General features: G+C 48.4%; 1 protein-coding gene across 3 annotated transcripts in view; it reads left to right on the forward strand.

The window, feature by feature from the left end:
- SYT14 (synaptotagmin 14) overlaps nt 1-13263 on the forward strand; it is a 283919-nt gene that overhangs the window by 23310 nt on the left and 247346 nt on the right. For 2 of the 3 annotated variants that reach the window (XM_089777423.1, XM_075925106.2), the window contains exon 3: nt 12461-12528. The exons of the other annotated variant lie outside the window; for it this stretch is intronic. Coding sequence is in view for 1 of the 2 variants with exons in the window: in XM_075925106.2 (XP_075781221.1) it covers nt 12507-12528 (22 nt within the window). In the remaining variant the exon portion in view is untranslated. The remainder of the gene's footprint in view (nt 1-12460; nt 12529-13263) is intronic. 3 annotated transcript variants of the gene reach the window in all.

Raw genomic sequence — 13263 nt, forward strand, 5'->3', positions numbered from 1 at the left:
GGGGTTCTTAAGTTGAATCTGTATGTAAGTCAGAACTGGTGTCCAGATTCAGCGGCTGAATCTGGATGCCAGTTCTGACTTACATACAGATTCAACTTAAGAACAAACCTACAGTCCCTATCTTGTACGTAACCCGGAGACTGCCTGTATTCCTTAACATGCTTAGTTATGTCTAGTGTCTGCTTACAGGCTTCCACAGCACTTCATCACTGAAAAGCAGCTATCAGTCCCCTTGCAAGTGCTTGAAAGAGTAACAAATATTTAAACATTGTACTGCAAATGTTCTTACCAACCTCATAAATCTGTATGATCTGGAAGATTGATGGTTCTTCCCTCTATAATGACAATACTTTCAAATGACTCAGAAGATGTTTCCATAATCCCAAATAGGTGGCTAAAATTATTTTTAAAAAGTAAAAAAAATAGGATTTTTTAATTTAAATCAGTTTTTGATTGGCTTTTTCCGCAGAAAGCATTCGATGTAAAGATAGTTTGAATTAAGATACATCATACCTCAAAGATATCTCATCATGGAATAGAATCACAGAATCATAGGGTTGGAAGAGACCTCAGGAGGTTGAGTCCAACCCCCTGCCTAAAGCAGGACCAACCCCAACTAAATCATCCCAGCCAGGGCTTTGCCACGCCCGGGCTTAAAAACTCCTAGGGAGGGACATTCCACCACCTCCCTAGGTAAACCATTCTAGTGTGTCACCACCCTCCTAGTAAAGTTGGTTTTCCTAATATTCAGTGAGACCATTGCTCCTCGTTCTGTTATCTGTCACTACTGAGAACAGCCTCTCTCCATTTTCTTTGGAACCCCCCTTTCAGATAGGTAGGTAAAGTCTATCAAATCCCCCTCATTTTTCTGTAGACTAAATAAACCCATATCCTTCAGCCTCTCCTCATAAGTCACGTGTTCCAGCCCCCTAATCATTTTGGTTGTCCTCTGCTGGAATTTCTCCAATGTGTCCAAATCCTTCCTGTAATGGGGGCCCCAGAATTGAACGCAGTACTCTACATGTGGTCCCACCAGTGCTGAATAAAGGGGAATAATCACTTCTCTAGATTTGCTGGCAAGTGCTCCTCCTAATGCAGGAGTGGGCAATAATTTTTGAGGGGGGGCCACTTTACAAATTTTTGATGTGGCCCCAGGCTGCCCCAGGAGGAGGGGACCTTGGGCAGAAGGTTGGGGCCAGGGCACTTCCCTTGCCCCTCCTGCCCATAGACCCTCATTGGCCTGGGGGTGGGGATGCATATGAAATCTTTGCCCCCCGCCTCCTGTCGCCAAGAGAGAACCACTAGATGTTTCGAACAGCTGGTGGTTCTCTCTAGGAGCTGTGCACCCTGGCAGTGGGAGAAGTCTCTTGCTTTCTTCCCTACCTCACAAGGGATGCATTATACCTAGAGTGAACTGCTTCTGTTCTGAACAGCTGGCAGTTCTCTCTGGTGCTGTGCGCCCCTGGTGGTGGGAGGAGACTTCCCGTGCTGCTCCAGCCCCCAGACCAATAAGGGCCTGGAGACAGGGGTGCAGCAGGGTGGCTGTGGGCCAGATTGACTGGCTTGGAGTATCAGATTAGGCCCACAGAGGCTCTCTTGCCCACTCCTGTCCTAATACAACCTAATATGTTGTTAGCCTTTCTGGGAACGAGCACACTGTTGAGCCATATCTGGCTTCTCATCCACTGTAATCCCTAGGGGTATGTCTACACTGTATCTTATTTCGAAATAAACTATTCCGGAATTTATTTTCCAAAACAGCTTATATATAAATAGCGTGTCTGCACGCAAAAAGCCCATTGAAATAGCACTTGGCTGTTTTGAAATAGAGTGTCCATACTGGTTGGACGTTAACTTGAATTTAAGGCCACTTGGAACCTGTTCAGGCAGGGCATCAGGTCAGAAGTGCTTAAAGGGACTCCCTGTACAGCCAGTTCTCAGGTTCCTCTCCTGCGTGCCTACCTTTCTGAGGGAAAGCAAAGCATTTCCACTGCGTGCTTTGGTTGCTCTGTTATTGGACCCTACAGCACTCCCAGCTATGCAGCTGGAGCTGCCTCTGGGCATGCAGTGGCCTCTGACTGTCGTGCTACAGTTTCTGCAGGCTGCCCTCCGAGCCCTGCAGGAACGCAACTCCGAGCTGCTTGAGGAGACCCTCAGCATGTGTTTGGGAATGCAGCTCTTTCAGACACACCCCACTGTGGAGCACCGCTTCTGGCAGCTGGACACCAGTTCCAGCTGGTGGGACTAGCTCATCATGGAGCGCAGGACAACCAGCAGTGGCTCTAGAACTTCCATCTGAGGAAAGAAGACGTTCTTGGAACTGTGTGCCTTGCTTGTCCCTGCCATCATATGACAGGGGACACAGATGAGACCCACCATCCTCCCAGAGAAGCGGGTCACCGTTGTGATTTGGAAGCTCACCACACCAAACAGTTACCAATCCTTGGGGAATTTGACCGTCAGGGCCCTCGTCATGCAGGTATAGTGCTCTTGGGCTAGAGTCCCAGGAGGGGTGTGTGAAGTGCTGGAAAGGGGAGCCCTAGAGAAAGGGGGATTAGGCTTGGAGGTGGGGGGAAGCCTTTTTCCCAAGCATTTCTCCAGTCCCGCCCTCACACAGTCCTGCCAGAGGGGTGGGCTATATAGGGGATGGCTCCTGGTGTGGTTGGGAGGAGAAGGTGAAGGGGAGGCTTGGGATACTTTTGCATGGTCCTGCAGGCCCTGGTTGATCACTGTGGGCAGTTTACTGACATCCTATTCTGCAATTCTAGTCTCTTCCGTAAGATGGAGGCCAACATTTTCTTCCCTGACTGCACCATCAGGGTTGGAGGTGTGGACATGTCATTGTGTGTCATTGGGGACACAGTCTACCCTCTCATGCCATGGCTCATGAAGCCCTACACTGAACATCTTGACCTGAGCAAAGGCCTCTTTATTGCCAGGCTGGGCATGGCCTGCATGCAGGTGGAGTGTGCCTTCGGGCATCTCAAAACCAGTTTCCAATGCCTCCTTACCTTTCTGGATGTTGGGGAGAGGAACATCCCCCACATGGTAGCCGCCTGTTATGTGCTCCACAACCTGTGTGAGAGGAAGGGGGAGGCATTCCTCCTCTGGGCCAGTCGGGAGGACAGGGCCTTTGAACAGCCAGACACACCTGCCATCTGTCAGGCCCGTCGGCGGGGGGTGTGCATCTGGGAAGCCCTGAGAGGGAGTTTCTCTTGGGGACCCCACTGACACTCCCCCAGGGCCTCGAGCTCTGGGGGCCTGTGCCTTGCCCCTCTTTGCCTTTCCTCCAACAACTCTTCCCTTCACCCCTCTACCCTTCTTCCCTGCTGAGCCAATAAAACAAACTTTAAAAAAAAAACCTCTCCGGTTATTTATTTGGGGTAGAAGTAACTGGGGAGGGACTGGGGAAAGAACCTGGGAGGAGGAGAAGGGTAGGAGGGGGGGGATGAGAACCTTGGAGGGGGACGAGAGAGCTAAAAGGGGGAGGAGGGGTGAGGAGAAGCTGTGGTTGGGAATGGCACATGGCTCGGATGGTTGAAACCCTGTGTGCCCGGCTCCTACTTCATTTAAACTGCAGAGCTGCAGCGGTGGTAGTGGGTGCCGTCCTCTTCAACTAATCAAGTGGAAATTACATTGACTAATTAACTGCTACTTAACATCCCTAGTATGTGAATAGGTCAATTATTTCATTACAGCGAAGAGCCTTTCTCATCCCAGTTCAATTACAATAGCTGTGGAATTTGTTTTGGGTAGGCAACAGCAGATTCAATGGGCTAGAGCCCCCCCAAAATTGTGCAGTGTTGTCATCTCTCTCTCTCTCATGCTTGCTCAGTTGTGATGTAAGTTAAAATCCATCAGAAGAGAGATTATCTTATTCATCAGAGAAATACCATTCTCCCTCAAGTAGTGTCCCTGTGGGTGCTCCACTCAGGTTTTGGTGCGTCCTCATGCTGCTGATTGGAGATTTTTGCCTCAGCACTCTGCGTCTCACACTGTTGTTGTCTGTTAGGTGTGCGCATGGAGCAAACCTCCCTCAGTTCCTTTTCTACTGTCCTCAGCTGGAGATGGAGTCATAGCAGTTCCCTCCTTTCTGAGAGGAAACAAGCAAATACTGTAGTTAGTTTAGAAATAGTTGATAAGTTTAAACTGATAAGCCAGTTCGAAACAGTTTTCAACGAATCCTTCAGTTCTTTGAGGTGTGTCCCTAGGGTGCTCCACCTTTAGGTGCACCAGTCGGAGATTCTTGGTAGCAGTGCTCCCCCCAGTTGGCTGCGCATGTGAGTCTCAGGCATGAGATGCTCGGAGCGTGTAATGCGCATGTGCAACCAGCCAGCTCTTCAGTTCTTCTCTGACTGCTGCCGGCTTCGGTCGCAGATCAGCATTTGCCCTCACACACTCCTCTCTCTTTACTTAGCCTAATTTGTTTACTCCCTTTCAATTATTTTTCTTATTATGACGTTATTCAGCTGTTTCTTTCTTAAGAAGAAAAAAACCCCGAGTTTCTGCCAGGCAGTGTTATTCACCGCATCCTGTGGCTCCACTTTGATAGCAGTGGCCCTTGTTTCTGTTTATTACTCGGGACATGCCTGGCTCGCCTGGGTTTAAAAGGTGTTTGGACTGCGGTCTGTCCATATCCGTAGCAGACGACCACTTTCTATGTGTCTGCTGCCTGAGCCAAAACCATGATATAGAGCGCTGCCAGCATTGTAGGAAATTGACTAAGCGCACAAGGAAAGCCAGACAGCTTCAACTCTGCATTTTAGAAATGGAGAAAGCATTGAAACTTCCCTCCGACTCTTCCCCAAACTTGCACCCTCCGGCATAGTCCACCAGGGGCAGACCCTGGTGAAAGGGCTATTCCAGTTACAAGCCCAAACACCAAAGGAAAATCTCCCTCAGGGAGGAAGAGGTCTTACACTTTCCTGTGGTCTACATCCCTGATGAGGAAACTGACGAGCACAAAACCTGATACTGCTGCCCCTACATTACCAGGAAGGGCAGTTAAAAGCTCTAGTGCTGGCTCCCATAAAAGCCAAGAGCACAAGCAGAGGGCTCGCCCCTCCTTAGAGAGCTGTACAGCGAGCCCGATTGATCAAGCCACCGCTCCGGCACCGTCTAAGACGCCAGCAGTGAAAAGCGGGTGCTGGCAAAGCTGTGTGCCATGCTGGCACCGCCAGCTGTACGTGCACCGTACAGATTACGAAGCCTAATCCGAAGCCTAATCCGAACTAGCTAGTCCGTGTCACGTGTAGCCGCGTGGCACGGAGTCCGAACTAGCCGGCATTTAAAAATGGCGCCAGCCGGCTTCATGCAAATGAAGCCCGGGAAATTCAAATCCCGGGCTTCATTTGCAAGTGCGGATGACTACATTACCCCCGCTAGTTCGAACTAGCGGGGTAGTGTAGACATACCCTCAGATACTTACTTGGCTCTATGCTGCACTGTAGCAAGACTGCTTGGACAGTTTTCAGTTAGCTAGTATTAGATATACAGGGCCTCCCCACTATAAGTTGCCCTGGTATACCTCCATTACACACTAAAGGCATTGACACTTATAGGAACTGATGTGTCATAAGTCCTCTCATTCTGTGCTCTTAAGTTGCGCACCCCCCCACACACCAATTTGCGCAAATGGAAGCCAGCTGCATGAAAAAAGTCCATTTTTTTTGGAACATGTCTTGGACTTATAGTGAGGAGAGCCTGTACTGGTACTTTAAGCTTTGAACTCTCTTTTATGCATTTTTTTCACTGAGTATGAAATTCAGAATGTTTATTGGACTGTAAATTAAAAATGATAAATATATTTTACAAACTATTACTTATTATCCCATGAAAACTGCTCTATAAGCAAACACTATGTGATCACAAAAGATTTTATATAGGTTTTTTTCCCCAGGATTTAAAGGAACGTCTCAATTCTGAAATGCGGTCAATTTTTAATGACTGAAGTAAAATTAGTTATGGGTACCTCACGAACTCCTGAGAACCTTAGCAAACTTTTGTGGTTTTGCTATCTCCCCCTTTTTTCAAATTTATTTTTTTTTCCTTTTCTGGTGGTGTGGAAGACCCACACAAGCAGGAAAAACTTAAGCAAACTGTAGAGCAGAAACAGTGAAATGGACTACATACTCAGCAAATGCACAGCATAAAGTAGCAGTTCTCAACCATCTATCCATGAGCCCCTGCCACACCCCAGCTGGTAATGAGCCCCGCCCGCTGGGGTTCCCCACACAGCAGCAGAGTGAGTATCCAGGTGGGCAACTGGGTGTGCTGGAGGTAGGGCCGCAGCGAGGCTGACCCTACTGGGGCTGCCTCACAGTGGCCCTAGTTCCAGCTCTGTTGGCTGCTATGTGGTCTGGCTGGCAGGCCATGTGATGGGCAGCTGCAGTGCTTGGACGGAGCCAAGCGCTGCGTGGAGCCTGGCTGCCATGGCACTCAGCAGGGATCTGGCTGCCACAGCACCCGAGCTTCATGCGGTGCTTGGCCCCAGTTGAGCGCCGCAGCATCTGAGCTCCACATGGTGCTTGGCCCCAGCTGAGTGCCGTGGCAGCCGAGCTCCACATGGTGCTTGGCCCTGACTGAGTGCTTGCAGCTGTACTCAGTAGGGGCCCGGCTGCCGCGACACTCAGCGGGTGTCAAGCACCATGTGGAGCCCATCTGCTGTGGCACTCAACAGGAGCCCGGCATGCTGCAGCCTCCATGCAGCCCTCCCATCTCCTGCCACTTCCCAGAGGGAAGTGCTCTGCGCATAGTTGATGGCTGGGAGGCAGTGGCAAGGCTAGGTGAGGGGTGCAGGGCTAATGATGGGGGGTTCTGGAGGTGGAGGACTCTAAGAGGCAGGGGGGATGACAGTGAGGACACTGCAACATCCAGGGTGGGGAGCTGGCAGAGGGAGGCTCTGGGGGTGGGGCTAGTAGTGAGGGGGCTAGGGAGGCAGGGCTGGCACTGGGGACAGGGCTAATATTGAGGACTGGGGACTGACACAGGAGGAACTGGGGGGATTGGTTGCGGTGGGGCTCTGGAAACAAGAGACTGGCACTGAGCTGTTTAGGGCAGGGGGGCTGGCACTAGGGAACTCTGAGGGCAAGAGACTGGTGCTAGGAGATGGGTGCAGGGGACTCTGCAGTCAGGGGCTGGTGCTGGGGGTAGGTAGTAGAGGCGTGAGGAGCTCTAGGGATTAGGGCTGGCACTGGGGCTTCTAGGGACCGGGGCTTTTTATACCGCGGCCCGGCAAACCCATTCACACACTTTCGGCAAACTGGTAACACTTCATTTGCATATTTGAATATTCACTTGCATAATGAATATGCAAATAAAATGTTATCGGTCAGCCAAAAGTGTGTGAATGAGTTTGCTGGTCCCTGGTATAAAAAAGGTTGGGAACCACTGGCATAAAGAAGTTGTGAAAAGATTGAAATATTTTCTTTCACTCAAGCATGGGCGGATGGTGACGCTTACGCTTGAGGGCTGCGTCTAGACTGGCATGATTTTCCGCAAATGCTTTTAACGGAAAAGTTTTTCCGTTAAAAGCATTTGCGGAAAAGAGCGGCTAGATTGGCACGGACGCTTTTGCGCAAAAGCACTTTTTGCAGAAAAGCGTCCGTGCCAATCTAGACGCGGTTTTGCGTAAGAAAGCCCCGATCGCCATTTTTGCCATCGGGGCTTTTTTGCACAAAACAGTTTTTAGCTGTCTACATTTGCGCAAGAGGGCTTTTTCCCGAACGGGAGCAGCATAGTATTTGCGCAAGAACACTGACAATCTTACATTAGATCGTCAGTGTTCTTGCGTAAATTCAAGCAGCCAGTGTAGACAGCTGGCAAGTTTTTCCACAAAAGCGACTGCTTTTGCGGAAAAACTTGCCAGCCTAGACGCAGCCCGGGGTGTATCTAGACTACGCCGAACGTTGGAAAGAGGATATGCAAATTCCGCAGGAATTCCTCTTTCCACTGTTTGGCGTAGCCTAGATATGCCCATGAGGAGGCAGTAGCTTCCCAAGGTAGGCTCCACCCCCTTGTCTGCTCAGGCCCTTCCTTCTTCCCGCTGTCACCCTCCTCTTTTCCTGCACATCTGGTGTCCCTGCTCACTGCGTGCTTGTCCCCGTCCAGTGAAATCCCTGAACCCAAGCAAATTATTTTTGAAAAAACCCTCCACTTTTCTGCAATTTCTTTCTTAACAAAATGGAGCATGTTTTGTACCATATGCCAAATATGCAGAAGGTACCTAATTTACAGTGCTAAATTTGGGAATGTCGGGGACTTTAACCCGGACGGCCTCCGTTTGTTGTCTGACCGCAAAGAGACAGGCAACACCAGCAAGATCCAATCACAAGCTCTTTATTGAATAGTGCGCACTACAATAGAGAGCAGCCTGTCTCCCAAGTGAACCAGCCACGATTTCAGTAACAAGTAAGATTATATAGACAGTTCCGTCGCGTCATAAAACATTTGCCCAAGCATCTCAGCCCCCCCTTAATTAGTTAGAAGCTTCTAGTGTTAATGCGTATACTTCATGGCCTTAAGCAATTCATAATACGGCAACAGCTTTCTTATCAGCCCAGAAGGCAAGTACCAAACAACAAGGAGACAGGGAGTTAAAACAACAGAGGGCAGAGACAGTTCGTTAAGATCAAGGTGAGAACAGAAACAGGGAGTTACCTTATCAGTTCTCAAACTAGCTGTTCCCATCACAACCGGTATAGGAATGCAGCCTTTCACTTATTTTACTTCTGCAACTCAAGCAAGTATGTAGGGAGCGCCCCCTTGCTTGAACCATGTCTCTAGTTCTGCTCAGGGACTACCTAGAAACCTTTGTTAACCTCTTTCAAGTGCACTTGAAAGGGAATCCTCTGAACTGGCATTCATGCTAAAATTCGACACTCTCCGCAGGGGGCTGAACAAAGACCCCAACTACCTTACCCATTACAAAGATAGCTTCCCCAATTATCACCTCTAATACCATTAACTCACAGACATCTCCCCTTCCCCACCTCTAATATCATTAACTCACAGGCATTTACCTTCCTTCCCCCCCCACCCCCCTGCATCCCTCCTCTGTTCTGTAATGTGATTTGTCCTTTTCATATGTGTTCATTTTTTTAAATTGTATCCTTTGGTATATATGGTTGTGACTATTTTCTTCCACTATTTGATCTGAGGAAGTGGGTCTGGCCCACGAAAGCTCATCATCTAATAAACCATCTTCTTAGTCTTTTAAGTGCTACATAGTCCTGTATTTTGTTTCAGCTACACCAGACTAACACGGCTACATTTCTATCACTAGGTTTATTATATACCCTCATAACTGACACGCAGGCAGCATGCAAATGCCCCTAGCCCCTCTCATTGATCCAGGGGAACACAGCTAATTGAGAAGTCTCTGTCCTTTCTTCACACAATCGAACAACTCTTCAGGCCTCCCCCTGAGCTGGCATTTGCCCCCTGAAAGGAAGAAAATGACTAGAATCAGACTGCAAAAGTTGACACCTCATTTTCACTTCTTCACATAAACAAGTGAGGGCTTTGTATGTTGATAGTTTCAATAGCAGTAAGCACCTCAGACAATGCATAAGGACATGCATTTTCACTGGCAGACTGGCTGCTGCTTTAACAACAGCACGCATTCAGCTCATAGAACCAAGATGGTAAAATGGCCCACTGAGGCAGCATGATGGTGACAGCTTTGTGTCAGACTGGTAGATCCAATATCCCTGGGGTGAAGGAACCAATTCCCCTGCCCTGTTCTCACCAGGCAAATGTAATCTCTCAACCACTGAGAAGTGTTGAAACTGAAAAGAGTTGAGGCCTATCCTACTAATAACTTCTCTCTTCCTTGGCATCATGTTCTTCCTCCCTCTACCCCCCTTTTCTTCCTTCCACACCCCTTTCTCCCCAGACTCCCACTGCTCAAGATCACTGCTGTCCCCAACCAAGAACTCCCTCTGCCCTGACCATCACAGAATTTGAACAAGTAAGAAAAAAACATTGCCCTGGCTCAGGTCATTGCTTACCTGTGGGAAAGCTCTGAAGGGCTCCTCTGGCCCCGGTGGAGGGGTGGTCCATTCCTCCTGGCCATTTACTGTGCTGCCCAGTCCCACTTAGCAGGCCAGCACAGGGTACCTACAGCCACAAGTGATCCAACTCTCCCTGCAGCACACACAGCATAAGGCTGGCTGGCCTACCTGCGTTTTTGACTAGCCCTTTGAAAAATGATGACGGGGAAGGCCGGGTGAAGCCCTGCTCTTACTGCCCCTGACTCTTCTGGCAAATTGTTCCAGCATCTCACAGTGGGAGGAGTCATCATCATCCCATAAAGTCCCAAATTGAAATTCTCCTGCAAGCCAGGAATAGGGGCTACTGAATGAATAATGCAGAAAGATTTTGAAATTGTAAAAAACACTTTGCAAAATTGCACTTCTCAGCACTTTCCATTTGATGACATCAAAACACCATCACTAAAACCAATGAATTTACACAAACTCCTGTGATGCAGGCAAGTATTATATTATCCCTTTTTTTGGATGGTGAAACTGAGGCACAGGAGTTCCTTATTTGCTGGGGTCTTTTTTTTAACCTATGGAAAAACCCTTTGGGTATGTCTACACTAGCCCCCTAGTTCGAACTAGAGAGGCTAATGTAGGCATTCGAAGTTGCAAATGAAGCCCGGGCTTTAAATATCCCGGGCTTTATTTGCATCTTCCTGTCGGGGCACCATTTTTAAATCCCTAGTCCGAACTAACTGCCCGCGGCTACACGTGGCAGTCAAACGTTAACTCGAACTAAGTCCTTAGTTCAAGTTAACTGTTACACCCCAGCCAGCGGAGGTGGGGTTTGGTGTGGGGTCCATGTGTTGGGGCAGTGGGACTTAATAAGATAGGGGGTCCAGATACAGCTTGCTGGGACTCAGTGGCGTGTGGGCGTGGGGAGCTTGTTGGATGAGTCCATGTTTAGGGGAGCAGGGCTTGTCAGGAACTGAGTATGGAGAATGCACAGGAGGAGAAGGGGGGCAGCAAGGAGGAAGCCCACTTTGCCCATCTTGGACCAAAGTGCAGGGAGGGGGGCCTGGATGAGGTGAGGGACTAAGCGGGAGAAGAAACCAGCAAGCAAGCAAGCAGCAGCAATAGAAACACAGCATACTGGGGGCAGTGGTCTCTGCAAAGCAGTCCTCCTGGAGCTGGTGAGATTAATGGCATTGTAGGCTGCTGCAGCAGCAGGGAGAGGCTAGGTGACTGTAATTCAAACCTTGCTTATGTGCCATGTAGGTTCTGGGGTGGGCTGTTGAAGAGGCCCCCTGCTTCTCTGCCTTCCCAGAGGCCTTGGAACCTGTCTGAACCATACTAAATATTCCACAGCACCCCCATGTGGCAGTTGAAAGCAGGGAGGGGCGGGATGAGGCCAGCACAGCCCCAACTTTGGGTAGGCTGAGACTTTCTTTGCCTTACAGACCAGATGTCCAGGATTACAAGTACAGGCAGTCCTCGGGTTACGTACAAGATAGGGACTGTAGGTTTGTTCTTAAGTTGAATCTGTATGTAAGTCGGAACTGGCGTCCAGATTCAGCCGCTGCTGAAACTGATCAGTTTCAACAGCGGCTGAATCTGAAGGCCAGTTCTGACTTACATACAGATTCAACTTAAGAACCCCAGGCATCCCCAAGTCAGCTGCTGCTGAAACTGATCAGCAGCTGATTCCAGGAAGCCCGGGGCAGGGGCTTCCTGTAGTCAGCCACTGGTCAGTTTCAGCAGTGGCTGACTTGGGGACACCTGGGGCAGAGCAGCTGGGGTGCTGCTGGGTTGGTCCAGTGGCGCCCAGAGCGGCGCTACGCGACCAACCGGCTGCGCCCCTGCTGCTGTACCACAGGCGTCCGGAGCAAAGCAGCGGAGCATGGGGGCAGCGGGACAGCCCAGACGTGTCTGGGCTGGCCGCTGGCCGCGTGCTCCACGGCTTTGCTCTGCTCTGCTCCCCGTCCCCCTGGTCTGCAGACCAGGGGGACGGGGAGCAGAGCAGAGCAAAGCGGCGGAACACGCGGCCAGCTGACAGCCCAGACGCGTCTGGGCTGTCCGCTGCCCGCGTGTTCCGCCGCTATGCTTCCTCTCCCTGGTCTGCTGGAGTAATGTAATCCTAAATGTCACTTAATCTCTGTTTAAAATAAAATCTAGCTGAAGCATGATTTTGTGATTTTAAGTACTCTTTGTCCCTTTAGTTATTCAAGGCAATATTATTTCCTGATATTTATCCCATTGGTTGTTAAGTTCCCAAGATCTATTCCCTTTTATTCATGTGTACAAAAATCTAATTCACACTTCTTTGTGAATGTCATTTTATTACTAAAGATGTTTGAGTGACAGAATTAAACTACCTATGAAACTCAAATTGCATTTTATTTTTGACACATTTTACATAAAAAAGTAGATTTTTTTAAAAGTAATTTTTCCTTTTGTTTCCCCTGCCTCTCATTCAGTTGGTGTTTATAGCTAGAACTCAAGAGAAAAAGAAGACTGCAGAGCATGACAAGCTTCTTTAACTTAGGTAACATGACTAAAAAGTGAAACAAAATGTAGTTCTCTCAAGTTACTGTTCCGTATGTATTTCATAATATTGAAGATACAAAGGTTAGCAGTTTTCCTCTGTTGCTTTAAGTAGGAACAAAACCCCTTGAACTAAAACAAAATATAGTTTTTGAGGTAATTTTAGAACCCTTTCAGAAGACAACAATAGTCCATTCACTAGATGATTGCAAAGCAGTAATCGAGCCTATATTTGTTTTTGTAATAAATGTCTTGTGTGAAAATCTATAGCTATTATCCCATGAGTTGCAAAGCTACAACTGAGGTTTTGATGTTGTTCATAGAATATCACTAAGCCTTCAGAAAACTGTAAGTTAAAGTTTTTGGTTTTAAAAATAAGATGTAATTCTGTTTTGATGTTGAGTATTTGACTATGACTCAATGGAATACCTAAATTGAAACACAAATACAGTTCTTTGAGGTGGCTACTGCATAGTCCACATACGAGGTGCATTGTTGCTGGGGCTGCAGAGCATTCAAATCTTCCAATAAGTAGTGCCTGTTGTAGCCAGACATGCACAGTCACCTCAGTTCCTTCTTTTATATAGTAAGCTGCAAATATAGGAATGTTGCCATATTCAAAGTCTAATCTTCTGCATCCCCCAGATTATGTTTTGTGTATATAGTTACAAATTTATCTAAAACCAAATCTAGGTAACATTTGTGCCATTGCACAAATTAGTGTCCAGAGTTTCTT

The sequence above is a fragment of the Pelodiscus sinensis genome, chromosome 3 (assembly GCF_052426305.1).
Source record: "Pelodiscus sinensis isolate ZL-2025 chromosome 3, ASM5242630v1, whole genome shotgun sequence".
NCBI lineage: Eukaryota > Metazoa > Chordata > Testudines > Trionychidae > Pelodiscus > Pelodiscus sinensis.